Genomic DNA, 25276 nt, shown 5'->3' with positions numbered 1-25276 from the left:
TGAACGTGCTCATGAAGCTCTTTTAACTTCCCCAAACAGAACAAAATTATTTTCTGTTGCCCCTTTAAAAGGATTTGGATACCATACTGTAGTGACTATGAACGATAAATTCCTGTCAAACAAAGTGGTATAAAAGGCTGAGATTACATGAGTAGGTGCCTGTTAATTAATTTTCATTTGCTAACAGCCTACTTATTGAAATGCCTTCTGTTTCCATTGGTAATGATGGGTACTACTTTCTGCAGTTTTCCTTCAGTATTTATCAAAGCTGTCATTGTCTTTTGGCAAAGAAAATGATCTGAGAACCCTATGACATAACATATGTACCGTAGGCAGGAAAAATCATGGCACCACGCAGGAAATAGATGTGGTATCTGGACAAGCAATATTAGCTTGGAAGTGTGTTAAGTGGTAACAAGCTTAATAAGACAAACTGTGGGCTTTTAGCTCCTAATTACATTATCATTATTCTTTATTTCTGAAATCCCCCACAATTTCATTCTCATCATAAAAATAATTACAGCCTCTCAGTTCTGAGGAAAAACATTTTCAAGACTCATGAAGGTAACTGCAAGATGAAAAATGTAGGGGAGAAGCAGGCACAAAAGGCTAGTAATTTGACACTGCATTTGCTTCTGTCTTCATTTTCAGTCTTTTCTGAGTTACAAAATAACATTTTGGGTTTCAAGACAAGCTGTGTGATTTTAATAGCTTCATGACAGGTAAGCTTTCTAGCACACAGGAAATTTAATATGTTGTTGCATTGGTGGTGAACTAGGAGTAAGAGTCTCAAAAGTTCCTGTGTTTTTTTTTTGTTTTTTTTTAGTGGACAAATATGGGCAGGGAGAATTATAGCATTCCCCCCCCCCCCAGATAAAACCAGGTTGCCCTGAGTAGAGGCTTTGTTTCCCCACACCATGACCCTCTTTTGGAATCAGATTTTTCATGACCACAATTTTTCATGACTGCTCACAGAATGTTATTTGCCACCAAAAGTAATGTTTTCTGTGCCTTATTTCTCTTGCATTTAAGCCTTTTCCCTCCATTTGGAAGCTAATTTGCATGGGCATCATGCAAAGCGACCCAGAAACGAAGGCAGAACCCAGACTTTGAGGTGCCAGCATGGAATCGGCTCTTTCCGCCAGTCCTGGGCAATGCTGAACTTTTGAACCTCAAAACTGATGGACAGCTCGGCTTGCAAATGCCTGGAGGACAGCAGCAACCCCTTTGCGGTCCCATAAAATTAGACTCTCGTCCCAAAGTTTACCAGACTTTGTTGACCATCGAAGGAGGGTCCCTTGCAGCCAAGGTTCAAATTTGGGGGCTCTACCTCAAAAAATGCCCCCCAGGAGCTTCAAAAAATCCCCATTGACTATAATGGGCCTGATTTTTTCAGGAAACCTGAAAATAAGACGAATACTCATATTTACTAGAGTGGGTATTCGGCTTGTTTTTGGTTTACCGAAAAAAATCAAGCTCAATAAACCTGAACCCAAAATTTCCTTTTTTTTTTTTTTTTTGGTTTGTTTGTTTTTTTGCACAACCCTAGGTGCCATTTTGTTTTTCTCTAACAGGCTAGGTCCATTGCTTTTTGGTCTTGTTTTGTTGTAATGATGATCCTGGTCTGGTTTTGTTGTAATGATGATCCCCATTATTTATGTATATCCCCACTTGGTATTCCTTTTCCCTCATTAAGTAAGCTCCCTAGAAGTGCTTATCCCATTCAGCCAGCATTGTTGTCTCATAATCCTTTAAATCCCAGAATCAAGGACCACGCATATTTCCCTTGGAACCACTGGGTGTCAGTTTTATGCAGATGTGCTCATCCAGACCTCAAAGATGTGAGCCTCTGATCTGCTGGCTTTGCAGACCACCAGAGCTAACATAAGTGCAACTTACTAGAGTAGCTAGGATTCCCCCCCCCCACTGTGCACTATTTATATTCCATTCATGTTTCCTTCTTCTGACCGTCCCCCTTTCCCTCCATAGTTGTATAAACATGCCTTTGAAGCTGAGATGCTTCTCACAGTTTCCCCTGAACTTCTAAAGCAACAACTTTTACATCTCTCCCCACCGTTTCTTTTGCTGTTTACCAGTAAAGCTTTCTTTCCTGGAGCTGAGAGTGTCACACCTTTTTTCTTCAGTATATTTTGCACAAATTATGTGCTTCTGGCTGGCAACTAAAGATGTGTGAGTTTGGAAGGTCAAGTAGCAACTCTATCTGCTCTTTGTCTATGGACCCCATAATTGCAAGAGTGACTATCAGGTTGTTTTCAGCTGCTTCTACCTTTCAAGTGTAGGAGGGGAAAGGAGGCTTCAGGAGGGCAACTGCATCTTAAGCTAGCAGTTCCCTGGCAAGATTTTGGGGAGGTGTCATTTTTCTTTCCCCTTCTTCCACAACAAATAGGTTAGGGTTCAGGGGCAGGATAAATGTTGTTGCCTTCTGTCCCTGGGTCCAAAAAAAGTATCTTCTTGCTCCTTAGCATGCTGTTCTGTTCCTTTTTAAAGGTCCCACTTCATTCTTGCTCCCAAATACAGCTTCATTATTTTACCTTTACACACCTGTTCCTGACTCTGCTTCTACCCTGATTTATTGGCTGCTGGACAATTTCCAGGTCTCCTGGTGTTTGCCCATTTTACTTGAACTCAGCATGTTACTAACTTATCCTTTTTATCTGACACTCAACTCAGCTTGATCTCAACCTGTATGTGATGCCAGTAACCTGGCTTTAGCTTTTTGTGTGTATTTAGCATCTATATGCTAATAGTGAAGTTGGTCAAATCTGGGGATACTTAAATCCAGTGACTGGAGCTGTGAATGTTCAAGACAGATCTTTCTACAACCCTGAACGATTCCCTGGGTTTGCAGAAAAATGTGACACCTTAAAAAAATACATTGGAGGTTTTTTTAAAAAACCCAAAATGATAAAAGGAACTCCTGTAGCTTTAAGAAACAGGTGGTCTCAGTGGCTGTTGCTAGGCAACCACAGCTTTCCAGGCTGGGTTTTTGTGAGTAAAAAGGCAGGGGAAGGCTGCAGGGTCTTTTCCAAGGCTGTTTTGGCCTTTGAGGAGGGACTCATCAAAGCAACACCTGACTAGGGTTGCCACCTCCAGGTTGGGAAATTCCTGGAGATTTTGTGATGGAGTCTGAGGAGGGGAGGATTTGGGGAGGGGAGAGGCCTCAGCCAGATATAATGCTATACGGTCCAAAGCAGTCATTTTCTCCAGGGGGACAGCACTCTGTGGCCTGACGATCAGTTTTAATTCCAGGAAAACTCTAAGCTCCACCTGGAGGTTGGTACTCTAGGCCTGGAAGCAACCACTGGATGACCTGATGTCACCTGGTTTGCATGATTCAGTGAGGAACAGTAGCAAACAGCTAGACAACAGTGGCCACCCTAAGTGTGGTGTAGCAAATTACAGCTTCAGAGTAGGGTCTGGCAGACTCGGGTTTGAATTTTCATCTTGCTGTGGAGGTTCACTGGGTGATTTTAAGGCAGTCACATACTTTCAGCCTAACCTACCTCACAGGGTTGTTGTGAGGATAAAAAGGAGGAGAGAAGAAGAATATAAGAATCTTTAGGCCCCACTGTTAAGAAAAGTGGGGTGAAAACAAAGTAAATAAATAATATAGTTGAAGATGGGGGTAGATAAGAGATAAGTTGATGAATGATTGAGGAGAGAATGAGGCAGAGAAAGGAGAGAGGATATGAGAGTTTCCAGGAGGAGGGAAAGGATATAATGTGGGGTGGTGGATAAGGGGAAAGTAAGGTGCCCCCAGAGGTCCTTGAGGGCTCCCAACCATGCTGTCACCACACAACTGGGCCATAGTTTTCCTTGGTACAGCCTGCCAAAGGGGAGAGAAATGTGTATATAGGGGGCAGATAAAGGTAGGGTGGCTGCTGGGTCAGAAGGAGAGAAGGAGGCAGCAAAAGGGGAGAGGTTATGGGAGCCTTCAGGGAAGTGAAAGAGGAAATAGTGGGAGAGAGAGAAATGATATGCCTCCAGCAAGTCCTTGCAGGTTTCCACTTGTTTATATTGTAATAGTAAAGCTTTTGTTGTTGTTGTTAGAGAGGACTGATAAATGATCACTATCACATTGAAAGATATATAATGGACAGTAGATAAAAGGGAAAGTATGGGGAAATAATTTAGTATAAAATGTGTAGGAAAATTTGTGGCATTGAGGGTTGTAGCTGGTGGTATGGGATTATGTGCCACTGAAGCATGTCATTTTTGAACTGCATCTCTTTTCCTTCCCATGTCACATGGTAAGTAGGTTTTAAATTCTTCCAGGTTTTAAAAAGCCACTTGCAAACAGGGTAGGTGCAGTTAGGAATTAGAATCAAACTACTGTGAATAGACAAGCCCCATGAGAGCAATAAAGGGGCTCTTTATACTGAGGCCTTTGTTTTCCATCTACATTTATAAACAACTACAGGAAGTAAAAAATTGCAAAAATATCAATAAATCCAAAGATGGTTAAAAAATGGCAGTGTATTTAAAGGATAATAAATTATTTAAAAGTGTATTCCAAAGACATGCAAATGTCAGCAATATCAAGGTAATACAACACTCAAGTGGATGCATCAGAATAGCTATTACAAATTACTGAGATTAATTGAGAGCCGTGTTTTTAATGCTAATGAAATGTGGTTGTGGATTTCGCTGTGGGGTTTTCCAGTTGCTCACTTTGGTCCTAAAGGCCTTTTTTCCCTGGGAAATTATACTACTATTTTCATTTGCTTTTCCTGTGGATCTGCTTTTGCAGCATTTCAGTTTCTACCTTTTAAAGAAGGATGGCAGCAAATGAGCAACTAAAGGTTTCTGGACTGCATTACAAGGTTTTGCTTTGAATGCCTGAAGAGCTGTGGTGTTTTATAATATTTGTTTATTCAAAGATGAACTATCAAGGAAGTGTTACAGATACAGAGATGGAGAGAAGCAGGCATTCATAGTACCAGACTCCCAGCAACATGATTGTCAAAGCAACAGCACAAATAAATGTTGCTTTTTATGAGCAGATAATTGGTCTACCTAGCTTGGTACTGCCTCATGGAGAAATGCTGCAAGCCAAAGACATCAGGCTGAAGTCTGTCTTCATGAAGTACCAGGGATTGTACCTGGGATTTTATGCATGCATATCAACAGCCCCTCCCTTTAAAAGGGTGCCTCCTTTTCCCTAGAGGAGAGCATTGTCTGGGAATGGAACCAATGAGAATCATGGCCTCAGCCCAACAGCCTTACCAAAAGTAACACTCCCACAGATGCTGTCTGGCAAATGTTGGAGCTCATAAAGCACATTCAGATGGGAAAAAAAAGTTTAAACAGCAGCTTCCTTCCTTGTAGCTGGCTGTTAGATGATCATCCGGAATGCTGAGGTGATCTGCGGCCTCGCCATTAATTAACATTAATTGTTATGGCTAAAGTAGATGGTGAGCCCCATGGCACAGAGTGGTAAGCTGCAGCACTGCAGTCAAAGCACTGCTCACAACCTGAGTTTGATCCCGACAGAAGTCAGTTTCAGGTAGTCAGCTCAAGGCTGACTCAGCCTTCCATCCTTCTGAGGTCGGCTCAAGGTTAACTCAGCCTTCCATCCTCCCAAGGTCGGTAAAATGAGTACCCAGCTCTCTGGGGGTAAAGTGTAGACAACTGGGGAAGTCAATGGCAAACCACCCCGAAAACATAGTCTGTTTAGTAAATGTCAGGATGTGATGTCACCCCATAGATCAGTAATGATCCAGTTCTTGCACAGTGGACTACCATTACCTTTTTAAACGAGATGAGATTGTGGACATTTGTGATCATATCATGTCTATTTAAATGTCTTTTAAAAATCAGTTTTAGTAGAGAGGGGACAGGCTACAATGGGACATTGGACTGGAGGCGTTTAACTGTTTCTTATTGTGCCATATTCCTGAGGTAAATAACAGTGCAGAAGGGGTAATATGCATTAGAAAAATGGCATAGATGAAAAGGATCTTCCCCCTTCTGCAGTTGGACAGTCCTAATCAGAAGATCTGATCACAGATCTACAACATGTTGCCTAGTGTCTAAACCATGAAAAAGATAGATAATCTTTGAATAACAAGAACCTGTGAGAGTATGGTCTCATTGTTCTGTTTTTCCTAAACTCTTAAGATAGAACACAATTGTGTGCTGTCGTACAATTTTTTCTAGAGCTTTCCCCTTGTGTTAACTTCAATTAAGTGGTAGTGATAGTAATACATACCCGGCCTTGCAATACATACATCCCTAGAGGTGAAACAAGATTTAACATTTTGTGCACGATTGCATTCCCCCCCCACACACACACACACACACAGACCGCAAATAGTATTTCTGATGCTGGATTATTTTTTCTACTCCACAGTCCTTTGGATATGGTACTTCAACAGTCCCCCTTTTAACACTCCAGTCCCCCGATCCTAATTAAATAATTTATAAACTAACATCATCATTTAAATTATGCAACCACACATTACAGTTACAAAGGTGTACAATTCATAGTTTCAAAGGATTGTTTTGATCTCTAATGTCATGGTCCCTTGAGCCATGGCCTGCAAATTCATCAAAGTCGCCATTCTAAAAGTAATGAGATGAAGGAGGTGCTACACACAGCAAACTCATGTCAGTTTGCAAAGAGAAGCTGTGTTAGTCTGTTGTTGCAAAAGCAACAAAGCTGGTACAAACTTTCTATTGCTTTGCTTAACCAACTTTAAACGTAGCACCCACAGCAAGTAACATAAAATGGAATTAAGACTAGGGATGATTACAGGATCCTATTAGGACACATAACTAAAAGCCTTCTTAAAGCTGCCTTACATGTTGGCAAAGTGAACATACTCCTGACCTTCAATGGGAATCCATTCCATTGAGTTAATACCACTACTGAAAAGGCCACAAGCACACTAACAGCGCATTCCTGAGCCTCCAAAGCAAAAGCCCTTAGGAGGCCAGGAAGGCGCTGCGCTGGTGTTTGGGCCCCCCCGCACCGGCGTCCTGGCTACTTATGCCGGCGGTAGTGGCCCATGGCAGCACCACCCCAGGATACCGACAGGGCCTTCTGCCGGCATCCCACCAGCGTAAAAGCCCACGCTGGCATCCCAGGAGGCGTTCCGGCATCCTGGAAGGCATTCCCGAGGCAGGATGGGGGGAGGAGCTGTCGTTAGGCAGCTTCCTGTCCCCTTTAGCCCCATGAATGCCAGCACAGAGAAGAGTGAAGCTGTGCCTGCTTTTTAGCAGGCATAGCCTTGCTTTTCTTTATGGGGGAAAAGGGCCCCGTTTCCCCCCCCCAAAAAAAAAAGCCGCTAAAAGGCTTTAAAAAAAAAAAAGTTTATTAGGTCAGGAGCGATAGATAGATAGATAGATAGATAGATAGATAGATAGATAGATAGATAGATAGATAGATAGATAGATAGATAGATAGATAGATCAAAAGGGAAGCATTTCCCTTCTCCATTAATAAGTGGAGCTTGTCTACCACACTAGCCTAAAACCAAACATAAAAACAGGCTGAAGAAGTTCCAAGGCAGAACTTTGTTCTGCCCCCATCATCTTTATCTATTTGCCAAGAAAGGTGACATTTGAAAACAGCACATACCGTATTTTCCGGCGTACAAGACGACTGGGCGTATAAGACGACCCCCCATTTTTACAGTTAAAATATAGAGTTTGGGATTGTCCCGAGTCCGCGGCCTAGGGCCGGCCCTCGGGACTGCGCCCCAACCCCGCGGCCGCCCCCAGACCTCCTGGAGCGGCCCAACCCGAGTCCGCGGCCTGGGGCCGGCCCTCGGGACTGCGCCCCAACCCTGCGGCCACCCCCGGTCCTCCTGGGGCGGCTCAATCCCCGGGGAAACAACACCACTTACCAGGGCGGGAGAAAGAGGGGGCGGGGGCGGCCGGACGAGCTGGCAGCGCGCCAGGAGGCGGGGCTGGCGGGAGAAACAGGAGGAGGCCGGGGGCCGACCTCCCGGCATGGAAGAGTGTGTGCCGACCCGGCCCGGCCGGAACAAATCCTGGAGGCGAGGCGGGGAGGGAGCCTCCCCGGGCAGCGGGAGCCCCACAGCTAGAGACGCCGGCTGTAGCCAAGGCTCAGCCCCGGGCTCTGGCGGGAGGGTGGGAGCCCGAAGCGGCGGGACGTGGCTCTCGGGGGGAGTCGGCAAGGGGAGAAGGGAGCGGAGAAGAAGAGGGGGACGGGGGCGAGAGTAAGGGCCCTCGAGAAGGGCGAGGCTAAAGGCGAGGGGGGGACTGAGCCGACAGCCCGCGGAGGACGGGGCTAAAGGAGGGTTTGGAGGGGAGGCCGGGGAGGAAAGGGGGCATGTTGGGTGTGCTAGGCGGCAGCCAAAACACCCTGTGCTGGGAGAAGAGAGTGGCCACCCCAGCCCCGGCCAGCCAGCCGCCTGCCTGCCTTGCGCTGCCGCTGGAGCGCAGCTGAGCACTTCCCTCCGTGCACCCCGGCGCGCCTGGCTCCGACTCCGAGCCGGGCAGTGAGCACCCTCGCCGGGCTCGCCTCCCCTCCCTCCTCCGGTGGACATGGACAGAGCGGAGGCGCTCCCCAGGCAGATTTTCCAGTCCAGCTCGGAATTCAGCATCCGGCGTATAAGACGACACCCAGCGTATAAGACGACCCCCGACTTTTGAGAAGATTTTCCTGGGTTAAAAAGTAGTCTTATACGCCAGAAAATACAGTAATTTGCCAAAAGCCCTCTATCAAAGAATAGATGCTTCAATAAAGGCCTAATACCTGCCCCTCTAATAGGTCATCTTGACTAGTACATTCCCTCCACTAAGTATGGATTAACTATCCTGGAAAGAGGATCCACTCTTTTTTTCTTTTGTCCCAATAGGGTTTAACTAACTAGGTTGGGCAGGGATCTAAATTAGAGATGGTGGACCTACAAAGCCTCAATATCATTCTAGTGACTTTCTCCCTAGCAGCCTCCCCCTCTTTCCCTAGCATCTGAGACAATCCTGGGGGTCCTGAGAAATGTAGTCCTTGGGGTACATAATGTCTGAATATAGTCCTCAGTTTCTTCACTAATTCTTCACCATATCTAAACATGTCCTGTTTAGAGTCCTACCTCACCCTTCTCCCCACAAAGATTCAAAGTGCCTCACATCACTCTCTTCTCCTCCATTTTATTCTTACAACAACCCTGTGAAGTAAGTTAGGCTGAGAGTATGTGACTGGCCCCAAGGTCACCCAGCAAGCTTCCATGGCAGAAGTGGGGATTCAAACCTGGGTCTGCCAGGTCCTAGGGAGAGGAAAGAAAAATGACAAATAAAGAAAAATGCTGGATTTGCCTGGGGATTGAGTTTAACAGTTGTAGAGGACAGTTCCTACAGTTGTATAGGACAGTTCCTACAGCTTTAAAAGGAGAGGTTTTATACCATGCCTTTCCAATCATTGCTCTTTCTTGTCTCTGACTCAGTTGACATTGTCTGATCCAGCTTGAGCAGACATGTCTGTGCTATAATTATAGAAACATACATGATCATTGTCTGGCTTTTAAACATGGTAAGGTTTGTTTTTTTGTTTTTAAAAAAAGGGCTTCAGCTTTCAGTCTGCTTTAGATTGGCTTTGAGTAACATAACACAGAGGATGATGGTCAAGGAAGTTACGAGATAATTGAAAATCGCTTTAGGCATTTTGCCTTTTCAAACACAATCACAGCAACAGTTATTCATTTGGCTCATCCCCAGAAGGCAACTTACCCACCCATGCAACTACCTGATTCCTATGTGGCCCCAGACTCAACCTTTGTCAATGATGTTACATCAAACCTCATGTCTTATGATGCAGGTCTCCTTCCTCAGGGCTAAACTAAAGATGTGTAGTCCTTTTATGAAAACACAGGTGCCTCTAATAGACACCCAAAATGCACTTACATCCTTGCTTAGTGTGTGTTCTCCAGGTTTGTTTGTTTTTAATTTGCAGTCTAAACTTTTATGTCATTCCCACATTCATGCTCATGATCTTTGCAGAGAAGAGGGTGGAGTGTAACATCTGTCACTGCATTTATCCAAAGAGCATCAGAAAAGGGACATTTTGTTTGTTTCTTTTGAAGGTATTCAGAGGAAGTACAAAAAAATTCTGCTGCTAATTCCACCACTCAACCCTACCCATTCTCTGGAAGTTAATAGATACAATTTCCTGGACAGCAGGGTTGAGCCAACCATCCTCTGAGTCACTTTCTTCCAGACAAAGGTGCCTTCCTCCAGTGGAAGAGCCACAAGTTGGAGGAAGACTCTTTAGCTTAGGCTGAAAGAAGACCTCAAACTTGAGCCAAAAGGAAAGTTATAAAAGTAAAATTCATTTATAAACAGGTTGTAAGTGAAAAATGTTGGAAACTTGGTGTTACATGTGCAGAATCCCAACAAACTGAAAATGCAATAGTTTGTGCATCCCTAAATGAGACCATCGTAACAGGATGGTATCAAGGTCAGGGACAGAACTGCTTTTCCATGCTTTTTGTAGCTCTATACTGACTCAGGCATCCAGGTTTTAAGCAGGAAGGGAGGAATATTCATATTATGTTTCCCTTCATAGCAGATGCTTCCTTTGGTAATGAGGGAAGAGGAGGCCATGTTTCTCCTACACTACCTTGAACCAAGATCCACAGATTTTGGTGGGAGGAAACTTCATAAAATTATTCCCCACAGCCCTATGCTACATTTAGAAAATGGGACACTTCCATTGGCACCTATAGAGCGTTGGGTGGATTATCCAGAGTCAGGGATGATGGACAGATTTTGGCACCGCCATTGTTAGCCCCAAGTGAAGGACTCCCCCATGATGAAGGACAACCATTCAGTACATAGGAAGTATACTTGCATCTAGTAGAAAGGCTTGTCAGATATTAATAGGTGCTCCTATTGGTATCTGGAAACTCCTTCATGAGTTTTCTCAATTACATTGTCAAAGTCCTAGCCATCAGCAAGATGGCTGCTGATGCCCTGATGAAAAGGGCTAAATCTTTATGAAAGTGTTTGGGTGCACCATCACTCCTTCTGTCTGTGGTGTCCCTAAGCAACCTTTTTCACTTCCCTAGGGACAGCTGTGCCTGAATCTAGGCTGGCCATTGAAATATTCACTACAGGTACTCTGACCAGCTGTATCACCTTTGAGGAGAAGGGAATATTTATATATTCCCTGTTGACTAGCATGGTCAGCCTACTCGTCTTCGATATCTTCCATAGAGAAACGTAGAAATCAGCTTCTTATGATTTCTCCTCTGCTTTTGTTTTATCTGCCTTGAAGATCAGTAATCGTAGGATTTTAAGGGCTCTGTACTGGAGATAGGGCATTTCCTTCAGGGCAAAGAGATAATATAAATGCTGACTGTTGTGTCATTTTTTCTTATAGGATGAGCAAGAGGAGAACCTGCTGGTATGGATATTTGGGTCTTTCCTGACAACCTTTGTGGGCCAGGATGCCCTGTGAGCACTGCTAGAGGCTTGCACGGACACAGTGTTAGGAATCTACCTGGGGGTCCATGTGTTTTGCCTTTCCCTAGAGCCTAAGTATTGCTCTCTTCTTTTCCCCATTTCTTTGATAACAAATTGCCTGTCATGCTTGGAGTCCTGGAAGGAGGATCAATATCTCATCCTTCCACCCTCTGGATTCATTGGGCTACGCTGTAGTTTTGACACCAAAACACACCTACTCATCTGTGTTGTTCTCTGATCTTGAGATCTTGTAAACAACATTATCCTGGTTCTCTGTTGGGCAACTGGGCATGCAAGACTGCAGGACCCTCCTGTCTAGCATCTAGAGGAGAATGGCTCCTAGCTGTCCATCTGGGGATGCTTTGCAGCTGACTGGTGTGATGAGGAAGACAAGTGGCAAGAGAGGCAGAGAGGGGAAAACATTGGGTAGGCAGATTTTGTTTTGTATGTTTGTTTTCAGAGGAGGGACAAGAAGGTAACATAGGGAAGAAACAGTAGGGTGTCAAGGATCTGAAGACAGGGAATGAAGAAAGGCACACAAGGAAGAAAGGGGGGAACAGCCTAGGAGCTTCCACATAGGGTTGCCAGGTCCCTCTTTGCCATCGTTGGGAGGTTTTTGGGGTGGAGCCTGAGGAGGGTGGGGAGGGACTTCAATGTCATAGAGTCCAATTCCAAAGTGGACATTTTCTCCAGGTGAACTGATCTCTGTTGGCTGGAGATCAGTTGTAATAGCAGGAGATCATCTAATACCTGGAGGCTGGCAACCCTACTCCCACAAGACAAGGTATCCAGAACTCATCCTTGTTCCTGTTCTCTGTGGAGACGCAGGAAATGGAATGGGGCACTTCTTTCTCCTCAGAGATAGGAAGATCAGTATACTTCCTGTCTCGTGGGATCATGTGGAAGAGAACAACCAAGTGGTTCGGATGTCCTCTTCTCTCCTAAATGGTAAAATTGCTACATTACCCTGGTGTTATATTCCATGCACCTCACTGTGGATGCAGGGAATGGATACAGAGAGGTACTGGATCTTCCCTTCAGATCTTCTAGTAAATTATATACAGTATTTTAAAATATTCTTAATTTCTAGTAATAGAGCATTGTTTGTTATACATATGATGTAATGATGTATACATAGCTGTTCTGGTATTATTTTTGAAATGCAACTGTTTTAAAGCTGAATGCTAAAACAAGAGTAGGTAAAGTGAGTAATGTAGGTTTTATACATTTTTGAAGCAAGGAAGAGGACAATTTCTAAATACCTTCTAGGTTTTAAAACATTGTACCTCTTTTTCTGCACCTCTTTCTCTTCATCCTTTCTTCTCCTCTCTAAAAAGAAATTCATTGAGTTGGAATGTTAACACAAACACATGGAGTGTTTGAACATAAATGTTTCTGCTAAATTACATGCCTACAATTGGCTTCAAAGCTCATCAGTTTGCAGCATAAGAGATTCCCTTGAGTTTCTAGCTTTGGTATTGGAAGTTAACCAGAGGACTGAAAAGCCAGACTCAACACAAGCTGACAATAATAAATGAAGAACGGAAGTACTTATTTTGCGAAGGAAATTATTTTTTGCAACGGAAGTGCTGGGTTGTACTTGGAATACAAAGGCAGTTATGGTACAGCTGTTTTCCTTTGTCAATTAATTATTCTACTTTCCACCACCACCCCCTCCAATATACACACAGGATTTTAAATGTATTCCAGGAGAGAATGTAGTACATATTTTGGGGGATAACAATACAGTTGCTTTCAGCCTGGTAATACTGATTTGGATCCCAAAAGCCATCAAGTACAGATTTTATATAATAGGTCTTGTCTTCCCCGCCCTCCTCTTGATTCCCCTCCCCCAAAGCTGTTCCTGTGGGTCAGGGGCGTTCTGGAATGGTGTACAGTTCAGTGCTGAAAATGAGCAGGGAGTCATCCCACACACTTGTGGAACTTCTTGTGCAAACGGAGCAAGAGCTCACACACGGGAGAAGCAACTCTCCCCTCCAGCAGCAAGACAACAGATTGTCCTGGGTTTGTAAACCCAGTATAAATGCTGTTGCATCTTTTCTCTGAATATCTCTTACTTACTAATCTACCAACTATACGGTTGCCAACCTCCAGGTAGTAGCTGGAGATCTCCTGCTATTACAATTGATCTCCAGCCGATAGAGATCCGTTCACCTGGAGAGAATGGCCGCTTTGGCAATTGGACTCTATGACATTGAAGTCCCTTCCCAAACCCCGTTCTCCTCAGGCTCCACCCCAAAAATCTCCTGCTGCTGGTTAAGAGGGACCTGGCAACCCTAACCAATTAACAATAACACTTAAGGTCTTTCAAGCATTTCAACAGTGTTGGGAGTCTTGCTGCCATTCTGTAAAGTTTATGCATATGTATTCTGCCATAAATAGATTTTGATGTTAATTTAATATTATGTTCCATATTATTTTTGGTTAAGAAATGTAGTAATCGGCTATTAGCTGGAAACTTGCCACTCATTTTAAAACTTGTAAGAAGGTGAAAGGTATGGTCTTATGCACAGCTATATTTATTATATTCTGTATTTGTTATATTCATACAATCTAAGAATTCAGACAAGCTTAATAGAAATATGAGGTTACATACAATTAACCACATTATTTTTAGAGTTTGTATTCCAGGTTCACACATACGAATGAACTCCTGGGGATCTTTCAGGTCTTGCAGTGAGATGAAAAACATGGAATTAGACACAATTGTTCTATTAATATACATGGAATTGTTATCAAATTGTGTGTCATCTTTAAAAGAGGATTTGCTGCATCAAGGCTAATTCAGTAATTTTTCTGTTACTGATATCAATTTAACAAAAACTCTTACCCTTTGAAAATATAAATGCCAGTATCCCCATCTCTGAACTACAGATACTTTTAAAAAAAGAGAATAGCAGAGAAAATGTGACACTTCTTATATTGACAACTTAATAAAGTAATTTTGATGATGTAATAGGTAGTAAGTCAATAGAAGCCAAATTGTGTTGCCTACCTAGTGGATGGAAAACATGAATTCCTCACAATTAAAGTCCCAATGAAGGGATCATCTTTTTTCCCAGTTGGACAGCTAAATGTGGAATTTTCAAAACAGACAATGCTGCAGATAGTGGTGTTAATCCATTGGGGGGGATCCCATAACATCATTGATGTCATACATGTAGATATGGTTATAAAATCTAAAACAACTTTAACCTGCATTCATATTTATAGGATTATAGTAGTCCGATTGGAGGTGGAGACATTCATGCACATTGTTTGTTTTTTAAAATTTTTATGACTGACAGTTATTTGTACACAAACCCAAACACACACACACCCACACATGTATGCATATACATACACACATGGATATATGAGTTTGATATAAGATTGTGCTTGATATAGGAGGGTTCTATCACCATCAGCTACTTGGCAATACATGTTTTGAGTGGTTTCAAGCATCAATAGGTAGAATTTTCCCCAAGCAGTCCCAGTAAAAACCCATGGATACTGGGTTTAAAAGAACATTATTGACTACTGTCGGGACTGAAGCTCCCCTGCAGGGATGTTGTTCCTGGTGCCAACACCTGGAACCCTGAGCAACTTCCCCAAAACCTTGCAAAGCTCCCAAACTACTTTCCTGTGAGTTCCAATGTGATTCCTGCTCACACAGTAACTAAACCAGATATAATACAAATATATTTTATTTCTACAAGTTAAAGAAAAAAAAATTCCAGTACATTCTCTTTAGGTCCAAGAGCAAAAAAACAAAAAACAACATCACCTAACTCACTACATAATACATAGGATACTGGCAGTGAAGATGGTAAATCTTCTGTGAACAACCTGATAATAGTGAGCAGAAGAATAATCGAAATTATGGCACAATACATCATACTAGCTTGAGCATCAGGTACAGATGTCAGGAAGATAGGCAAACACATAAGAGAGAAAGAGATAGCCCACCCTAAATCCCTATACCCAATTATAGGGTTTGGCCTACAGCATCAGATGATACATTTCAATCAATAAGATCCTTATCTCTTAGCAGTGTTCCAAAAAACACTTGCACCTATACCTTCTTCTCCCCCCACCCCTCATCCTTTTACCACAGCTGGGCCTGGTTTTCAAAAGTGAATGTTAATTAACACATTCCACTGCCCAAATATGGGAGAGATAAGGACCTAAGATTCCCAAGCCAGGTGTACCTGCTTAGTCTGACTGGGCCTTTTAATATTCAAGTTAATCCTAGGTGGAATGAGGGCACTATTGCATCACAACTATACATACATTCTAGAACACTGGTTCCCAACCAGGGGTCCATGGACCCCCAGGGGTCCGCGAGAACTAAATTAAGGTCGGCGAAACAAAGTTATAAATCCATAATAAATTAATATTTTCAATTAAAAGTTCTCTATTATAAAATATATATATTCAAATATAATTCTAAGTTTAATGTTTAACTAACAGTTATGATTAAAGTTTATTTTCAAATTCCCGGAATTTTTATTTTGAACCTTGGGGTCCCTGCACCGAACAAAAAAGTCCTAGTGGTCCCTGGTCAAAAAGTTGGAAACCACTGTTCTAGAAAGAACAGATACCTGTGAACAATCTCTGAGTAGGTAGAATTAAGGCAGAACAGTAAGAGAAGAACCAAAAAGTAATTCCTAGCTAATATCTACTTCGAAGTGTATAGTACATTTTCCTTTCTTGGAACGGGTCCAAGATTGAGAGGCGTTAGAGATCATACCCCTCTGTCATAAATCCACCACCTCCACAGCATTGCTAAGTGGTCCTGCTTCAGGAGAGCAGTTGGTTTGGGCAAGGGGCAAACAAAACAAAAGGCTGAAGTGTGAGCCCACCCACCTCAGGATACCGCTGCCACCAGCCCCTTAGGCTGCTTATGCATGGGTTGGATGTCCCTGGTTCATCCCTCTCATGTCTCACACTTTTATATGCCTAGATTGGAAAACCTTATGCATGGTGTTGCTTGTAGTTAAGAAAGGCCTGGACAGTCTCTTGAGCACAGCATAATCACAAGGAGAAATCAGGAAGTGCCTGAGTCCCCGCCCCTTTAAACACTACATTGTCATTGGCAGTAGTGGTTTTTGCATGTATGCTAAATTTAATATAGATATTCCTAGTTTGGGTTTATTCAAGCTTATTTATACTGAATAGGGAATAGAGATTTTGAGCATTCAGATGTTTCACTTTCTTGACTGTGGCGTTTCTTTCATTCTGAACAATCAAAGTGTCAGTCATCTTTAAAAAAGAATCTTTCATGCTGGCTGTCCCAAATCTGTCTCCTTATAGATTATTTGCTCCTATCCTGTTCCCATTAGAGAATTCCTTTACAGCACTCAAAACTTTATATATTAATTCTCTCTCCCAATTCCATTAAACTGTGTCCCACTCCACCTTATTTTATTGTGCTTATATTGCTTCCCTGATGCGTACTCATTTTCCTTCATGATTCTTATGAAAACTTGGTGCTCACCTTTTCTAATTCTGTACCTTTTCGTCGCATGCAAGTGCTATGTATTATTGCCTTAAATTATTGCACTGTAATGAGTTATTATTTTATTTCCATCTTAAGTATTTGATTATGTATTGCAGGAATAAGTCTATATTCCCACAATACCAATTTGACATTACCATTTGTGGGAAAGCAGTGGTAAAATACCTAGGGACATGGACAAGATACTTCAAATTTCGTCCTGGATTTTGAAGTTCTGGATGACAGTCTTATTTCCAAAACAGACCCAATGCACTGGGAACTCTCCTGGATGATTTTTAAAACAAACGTTTTAAGCACTGTACATGGTTTACATGATTTCTAAGCATATTTGTGTATGCTTAGTATCAAATAGGGTTATCCAGAGACATGTCATAAAAGGTGCACTTGATATTAAATATATGTTATTCAACCATTATCTATTCATGAATAACATCTTGTCTGAAATTCGAACATTTGGGTTGGAATTCATGGCCGCTGCCTAGGCAAAAGTGAACTTGGTTTAAAATAAAAATAGCTGTTCTGGTATTTTATGCAGTGAGAGAAACTCATTGATGGCGAATTGAGTCATTTAACTCTGATTATTTTATTTGGTGCTAGATTTTACTCTTTCTTTTTATATTGTTGTCTGCTTGGCAAGGACACCTATAAGTTAATTTTGCAGAATATACATTTTAATATAAATAAATATAAATACTAAATGTTTGGTTTGTTTAATAGGCCAGATCCAGTATTATGGACAAAGGATGGTGGAGAATTGCCAGATCCAGAAAGAATGGTTGTCAACGGTAGGGAGCTAAACATTAATTTCCTAAATAAAACGGACAATGGTACATATCGATGTGAAGCAGAAAATACTATTGGCCAAAACAGCGCAGAGTATGTCCTGATTATTCATGGTAAGTACTCCATGTATATATTTTAAATTATGATATAAATTGACATATGATTCAGTTAATTTCTTTGTCTTTAATTTTTTTTTTTTAACTCTGCCTTTCAAAAATGAAATTGGCTACATCTCACTTCTAGCATTTTAGGCCTCTTTCTCAAATAAATACGTTTGATGCAAGTTGCTTTATAAATTGTTTATGTGAATTGAGAAATATGTATTTAAAAGTTCTGCAAAATATTTTAATATGATTCTAACAGTGCCAAATTTATCTATAACTGGATTACACAATTTTGGAAAAGGTATTATAAGGAGGGTGTTTGGGACAGGAGACACATAATACAACAGTATATATAACTAGATAGAGAGATAGAGAGAGATCTGGATAATCTACTAATACAAGCTGTAGGTTATTGTGGAAAGAATCACTTGGCTGTGCCCGTGTAGGAGGATTGTAAAGTTAGCAGTGGCAGGATCTCTGTGCCCTTACAAAAGATCATGGAGCTTCAGAGCTTGGCCTGTTTCGGCAAGATGGAGACCAGGCATATATAATCCCACTTTCCATGGATTGAATTCAGACCTCCTTTGCATGAGTGAAAGGATTCTTTTATGTGGGGAAGGGATGTCAGTTGCCACTGATTCTTCTTGTCTGCTGCAGTCTCCTTCACCACATTTATGGGTGCCAGCTGCAGTTGGCAACCCTCAGGGAGAAATAAGAGGGGGGGGGGAAGGCTTGCCAGCATCATACCAATGTGCAATGTCTGGTGCAAAACCAGAAGTGACATTATTGCACTGGGATGAAACTCTAGGATTAAATGCTGCATAAACCAGAGTTCAGAGTGAATCCTACAGCATCACCCCAATGTGAAGGCATTACTCTGTTTTTCTGCCAGAAGTGATGTCACATATCGGCACAGCACTAGCACCCTCCCCATTTTCCCCTGCCAGTCTGAAGCAGTGTGTGTGTGGGGGGGTGCAACCATACCCCACATCGTTTCTGATAGTTCTTGACCTTCAGGGAGAGTCTTTTCAGGAAGACACTGCGTGAAACAGGAAGTGGCAAAGGTCAGTTCCATGTGTGGACCCATTCTCAAAATTCTTTAGATTCCGTCTTTGTTTAGAAAGAAGCCTTTTGGAGAGAACAGGCAGTGTCCATGTAGTTATGAATATTATTTTCATACACATTTAAATGTGGTAAATTCAGACAGGAAAGAACATTATATCTGCCTCACTTCAGTGTCTTAAGCTTTCTTGATCCAGAATTGTGCACATTTCTTTTTCATTATTACTGCATTTAAAGTTTGCATGCAAAAGTCAAATGACTGGGAGATCTTAAGCTAATTTAATTTTGTAAGTACTCCATGTGGAGAATTTTGAGTGTTTCAAAGTCACTAGCAACAGAATTCGTGAAATATCCAAGTTTGCCTTTTGTTTTTGTTCACATTTTTGATAAGTACTTCTCTGAGCAACTTTTTAATTAGTCATTTTTGGCTCGGTCATTGAACTGCAATTTATCAAAAAACACCCCATGGATTAATGCTCCTGATGCTAGATAAGTGCTGTGAATTTTATCATTAGTTTACCTAGGATTAGTGACAAAGGTAATGACAGACTCATTGAAACAGTGAGTAATTAGTACTCTGGTATAATGTTTATAAAATGAAATAAACAGAATCAGCAAACATTAGTTCATACATTTTGTCTCTTCCCCAAAAGAATTTTGAAGAGTTTGCTAAAATGTGTGGGTTATATATTTTTAAGTATTAATATGTGAGCTTTGCACAGTGGCAGTGGCATAGCCATTGAGGTTGATCCAAGATGTAATTTTTGCTAATTGAAAACTTTTTCCCAATACCCCACCATGCTGACTTGAAATATAATGGATATTAATGTGTGTGTGTGTGTGTGTGTGTGTGTGTGTGTGTGTATACAACAACACTGCACAAAAAACCCCAAGCTTCAATAAAAAGGGAAACAGCAAGAATAAAAGAATGAGAATAAAAGCCCAATAAATGCAAATCTTGTGTTTGCTTTTGTGCACAAGCATATGGTAGCCCCCGGTATTTTGTCACAGTTTGATGAAGAAATAGAACCCAGGGTGGATCTGTGCAGATAAAGTTATGAGGCTACGGATAGAGAAGTCTTTGTTCTAAATTAGTTAGGGTCAACTGAAACAGGAAAGCCTAGTCTTCATTGACAGCTCTAGATGGAACATTATCTCACTTCAGACATAATGTCAAGCCATGGTTTGTTTGACATATGGTTAGTTTGTGAAACCATAATGTCACAGACAATATTTAATCCTAGTTTGCCTTAAGAAATCTTGGTTTGAGAATTTTCTAGCTCTCCTAGTTGCTGTCCCAGCCTGTGTTGCTAGCACCATAAAGGCACACCCCCTTTCCCCTGAAGTTAACCCTTTCCTCCCACAAAACCAGAGGACATCCCAGTGAAACTGAACTATAAACTCACTTCCAAGGGTCCAACAGACCACTCTCCATGCTGCCCCGCACTCCCAGTTTCATCTTAATATTGGCAACCATATTCTGCATTGTTCTGATAGAGCTTGTCTTGCATATCTTCAGCAGCAAAGCAGGCCTGGGGAGCCATGTGTTTGATGGTTAACAGTAGAAAGCTTGTGTACCCTGCTTTTGTGCTGTTGCGGCCCATCTTATGCAATGCATTTGCCAGACCCTGCTGGTGATGACTCAGATAATGGGGAAGAGACACCAACTTTCAAGAGCTGTTCCCATACATTCCTGCCTAGGAATTAAGATCCCAGTGAGAGGCGCTCCTGACTGTCCCATTAAACAAACAAGCTGCTCTGATGGGTACATGAAAGAGGGCCATTTCGATGGAAAACCATCCCAGGGAGTTGCGCCTGGTCCACTCACTTTCGATCCTTAGAAGGCAGCTGAAGATGGTTTTATTCAGGACAGCATTTGATTAGTTTTTTCCCCCCTACTTATTGGCAGATTGTGATTTTAATTTGTGGTTTTTATTGTAATTTATCCACTGTGTGGATCATGAAAAGCTATGGCTGGTTTTTAAGGAAATGGGTGTGCCACTACATCTGATCGTTTTGATGCGCAACCTGTACTCTGGACAAGAGGCCTCAGTTAGAACAGAATATGGAGAAACGGAATGGTTTCCAATTGGCAAAGGTGTCAGACAAGGATGTATTTTATCTCCCTATCTCTTCAATCTATATGCAGAACATATAATTAGGAAAGCTGGATTAGATTTAGATGAAGGTGGAGTGAAAATTGGAGGGAGGAACATTAATAATTTGAGATATGCTGATGACACTACATTATTGGCAGAAAATAGTGAAGATTTGAAACAACTATTGCTGAAAGTTAAAAGAGAAAGTGCCAAAGCAGGACTACAGGTGAACATCAAGAAAACAAAAGTAATGACTACAGGAGAATTACACAACTTTAAGGTTGACAATGAGGAAATTGAAATTGTTCAAGACTTTCTATTCCTTGGCTCCACCATCAACCAAAAGGGAGACTGCAGCCAAGAAATTAGAAGGAGATTGAGACTGGGAAGGGCAGCCATGAAGGAGCTAGAAAAGATTTTGAAGTGTAAGGATGTGACTCTGGCCACCAAGACTAGATTAATTCATGCCATCATATTCCCTATTACTATGTATGGGTGTGAAAGCTGGACAGTGAAGAAAGCTGATAGGAAGAAAATCAATTCCTTTGAAATGTGGTGTTGGAGGAGAGTGTTACGGATTCCGTGGACTGCCAAAAAAACAAATCAGTGGGTTATAGATCAAATCAAGCCTGAACTGACCCTAGAAGCTAAAATGACTAAACTGAGGCTGTCGTATTTTGGTCACGTCATGAGACGACAAGAGTCACTGGAAAAGACCGTCATGATAGGAAAAGTTGAGGGCAGCACGAAAAGAGGAAGACCCAACAAGAGATGGATTGACTCAATAAAGGAAGCCACAGCCTTCAGTTTGCAAGATCTGAGCAAGGCTGTCAAAGATAGGACATTTTGGAGGACTTTCATTCATAGGGTCGCCATGAGTCGGAAGCGACTTGACGGCACTTAACACACACACATTGTATTTTATGTTTTAATTGTATTACTAATGTAAGCCACCTTGAGTTCCAGAAGGCAGAAAGGTGCCTAATACTTTAAATCGATCTACATAATAAATACATATCAATCCAGCTGCCTCTGCAGCTTGCAGCCCTTGGACTCTGCCAACAGTGGCACAAGTGAAAAGTATTCGAGCTTTCCCTTTACACCAATTTTAATAATGGTAATTTTTCAAATAAAATGATAGACACCAATGAATGTTCAATCATCCAAGTATGATGAAACAAATGTTACAATGAATTTTCAAGAACAACTGCAGATTTTGCTTAAGTGATGACTGATCTTTCTTATTTATACCATTATACAACTTTTTGTTTTAGACAAATGAGTTACAGAATGTTTATGAGCTTGGTCTCCCCACCCCTTTATTACACCCTCTTGATCTGATTATGTAGCTCAGTCAGAGAGATGCTTCATTATCACGATTCCATTGTGGTAGTTAATTCTGATGATTTGGTTGCCCCTGTCAGCACATCTTTCATATTAACTTGCAAGTTGACATTTTTATGTAATGGACATTGGAGATTTTTTTTTTCCTAATTAAATTTCTGCAAATACAGATTTAGAACTTCAGAGGGTAATTGAGAAAATGTATTTTGAGTTCAGCAAAACTGTGGGAAATAAGATAATGTTGATGATCTCAACCACAACAGTTTTAAAACTGTCAGTGTTTCATAGCATCTGAGATCAAATGATTCTTCACTATAGTTTGATAATAAAGATAATCTTAGACAATTTTCTGTCCTTACTTTGAGCAATGAGATTAGATGTATAGCTAAATGAGGTCCAGCAAGAGGGACAGAACTTTCCCCCCTTTTTTTCTTACTTTGCCATGTGAAAATTGAAGAGAGGGTTATGCCATTTAATAGAGGGCAAATATTTTCTTATCTTCACTTTACACAAAAATTGTCTCCAGCATTTAATATATTCTTTCAGCCCAGAGTTAATAACCACTGTGGTTGGGTAAGGAAATTTATGATGGTCTTTTCCTCGTTGTGAGCTCAGTTTAAGAGGAAGGAGCACAACAGAATTAAGGCACTCGGTTCTGAAAATATGCCAAAAACATTAACTTGCTTCAGGCAAGACTGGGAACTTACATTACCAGTTATTCACATGACACTGCATTGGAAAGCAGAGATTACCTCGCTAATCTACTATTACAAAAAGAAGACTGGAAATAGCCTGTTGCCAAATCTAATTCAACTATAAGTGGGGAAGTTGAGGAAATGCTGCTTTTTAGGCTGAGACTCCTGGGCAACATCCTGGGAACTGGGGAGTTGTTGTATATAGGGAGGTGACACAAAAGAATCAAAAAGGTGTGGTGGATATGTGAAAGGGAAGGATGATAAGGGATCTTTTTGCCTCTTCCCCCATCTACGGTTTTCTACTTAACAGCACCCCTACGGAAACAAACTAGGACAATGCCAGTCGTTTATGCTTTCAAAGAGGTATCTGCTTTGGAGCCAAAGCTTTTTTCTTTTTTTTTATTAGAACACATTCATTTATTACAGTGATTCAGTATTTGGGGGCATACATTAATCTATCCAGGCTGAAACACATAGCAATCATGAATAATTTAATTAACAAAATAAAACTTACAGTGCAATCCTGTTCAGAGTTACACCCTTCTAAAGCCATCGAAGTCAATGGTTTCAGAAGGGTGTGGATCTGTTTATAATTGCCTTGGACTAAATGTATCAATATATCTAATTCTCAATGTATTTAAATCTGTGGGTACTTACATTCAGAGACTGGGGCCAGATCTTTCTACAAGCCCCAGAAAAGCCCTAGGTTTGCAGAAAAATCTGCAATCCAAACTAATAGTAGTAATAATAAACTGGAGGGTTAACCTCACCCAAAAAATAAAAGCAGCACCTGTAACTTTAAGAAAGAAATGCCCTCGGTGGCCATTGCTAGGCAACCACAACAGTATTGCCAGTTGAAGCCTTAGTTTCTGCAGGAAAAGGCAGGGGGAGGTGCAGGACTCTTTCCAGGGCTGTTTTGACCTTTGAGAGAGATCTCATGGGGCCAGGCCCAGCAGCAACCACTGGGTGACTTTCTACCATCCCACTGGCATGACTCACCCAGGCCTGGCTGCTAGCTATAGTTCAGCAGCAGCCACCTAAACAAAAGCATGTGAGGTATAGTAGTTAGAGTTTCAGAGTAGGATTTGAGAGACCCAGGTTCAAATCCCCAGTCTGCCATGGAGGCTCACTGGGTAACCTTGGGCTAGTTACACAGTCAAATTTACTCTGCATGGTTGTTGCGAGTATAAAAAGGAGGTGAGGAGAATGATGTAAGCTGCTTTGGGTCCCCAATGTGGAGAAAGGTGGGGTATAACTGATGTAAATAAATAATAAATATAGCTGAAGATGGGGAGCAGATAATAGGTAGGTTGATTGGCATGTGGAAAGGAGAGAAGGAAGCAGGGAAAGGTGAAAGGCTATGGGGCCTTTCAGGGAAAGAAGGAATTGTGGGGAGGAGAAAATGAGATGTCCCCTGTAAACTCTTGCAGGTCCCCAGTTTTTTAATCCTCATCCTAGCATAACTGGGGTCCAATTTATAATATTTGATCAGTTTAAATTTAAATTATTATATATTTTATCATAGGACAAACATAATAATAGTTTCCAGGCTGAAAGCTAGCAAGTTTCTGGAAGATCCCATGCCCCTGTATTGACTTTACCCATCAGCGGCTCCATTATAAGGCTAAGGTTGCACTGAAGGTAAATGATTCACTCATCTTAATTTTTGTGGTCTTCAGTGGTGTAAGGGATATGGAATATGGAAAAGACTAAGTTTACTGGAGTTAGAAGAAAGATTGTATTTATTTATGATGCATATATGTATGACTTTTCCACTGTCTGCTTAGAGTTGCCAGGTTCCCTCCAGCCACAGCTCCTGTGGTCGGTGGGAGAAAAATAATGTTTTAAAAAAGCTGTCAATGATTGTGTGATATCACTTTAGTTTCTATATGGTTTTATCATAGAGTTTCCAGAAATTCCTAGAGAGGTGTGACATCACTTCAAAATTTTCTCTGGAAGTGACATCACACCACTGCCACCAGCAGCCCCCCCCCCAAACTCCTGCCAGTTGCCTGACACCCCTTATGTCTGCCACCTCCACCAATGTGAACCTCAGAATAAGTTGAGAAGGGAGTGGGGCACAGAATCTCTGTCATTTTGTTCTTTTTAAATTTGTGCTTTAATGTGTGCACACAATTTCTACTTGATGATCTCAACCACAACAGCTTTTTAGCTTCCATTATCAAGTACTTTGGACCCACCTATCTGTTTTTTCTT

General features: G+C 41.6%; 1 protein-coding gene and 1 pseudogene across 3 annotated transcripts in view; both read left to right on the top strand.

The window, feature by feature from the left end:
* The window catches only part of CADM2 (cell adhesion molecule 2), a 537284-nt gene that overhangs the window by 434445 nt on the left and 77563 nt on the right, over positions 1-25276 (top strand). For all 3 annotated transcript variants that reach the window (XM_056858351.1, XM_056858350.1, XM_056858352.1), the window contains one exon: positions 17690-17868. In XM_056858351.1, the coding sequence (XP_056714329.1) occupies positions 17690-17868 (179 nt within the window). The remainder of the gene's footprint in view (positions 1-17689; positions 17869-25276) is intronic.
* On the top strand, positions 19632-19790 carry LOC130485702 (U4 spliceosomal RNA; annotated as a pseudogene).

Source organism: Euleptes europaea, chromosome 12 (genome assembly GCF_029931775.1).
Source record: "Euleptes europaea isolate rEulEur1 chromosome 12, rEulEur1.hap1, whole genome shotgun sequence".
Lineage (NCBI taxonomy): Eukaryota > Metazoa > Chordata > Lepidosauria > Squamata > Sphaerodactylidae > Euleptes > Euleptes europaea.
The sequence above is the reverse complement of the archived record's forward strand: the minus strand, read 5'-3'. Positions and strand labels throughout refer to the sequence as shown.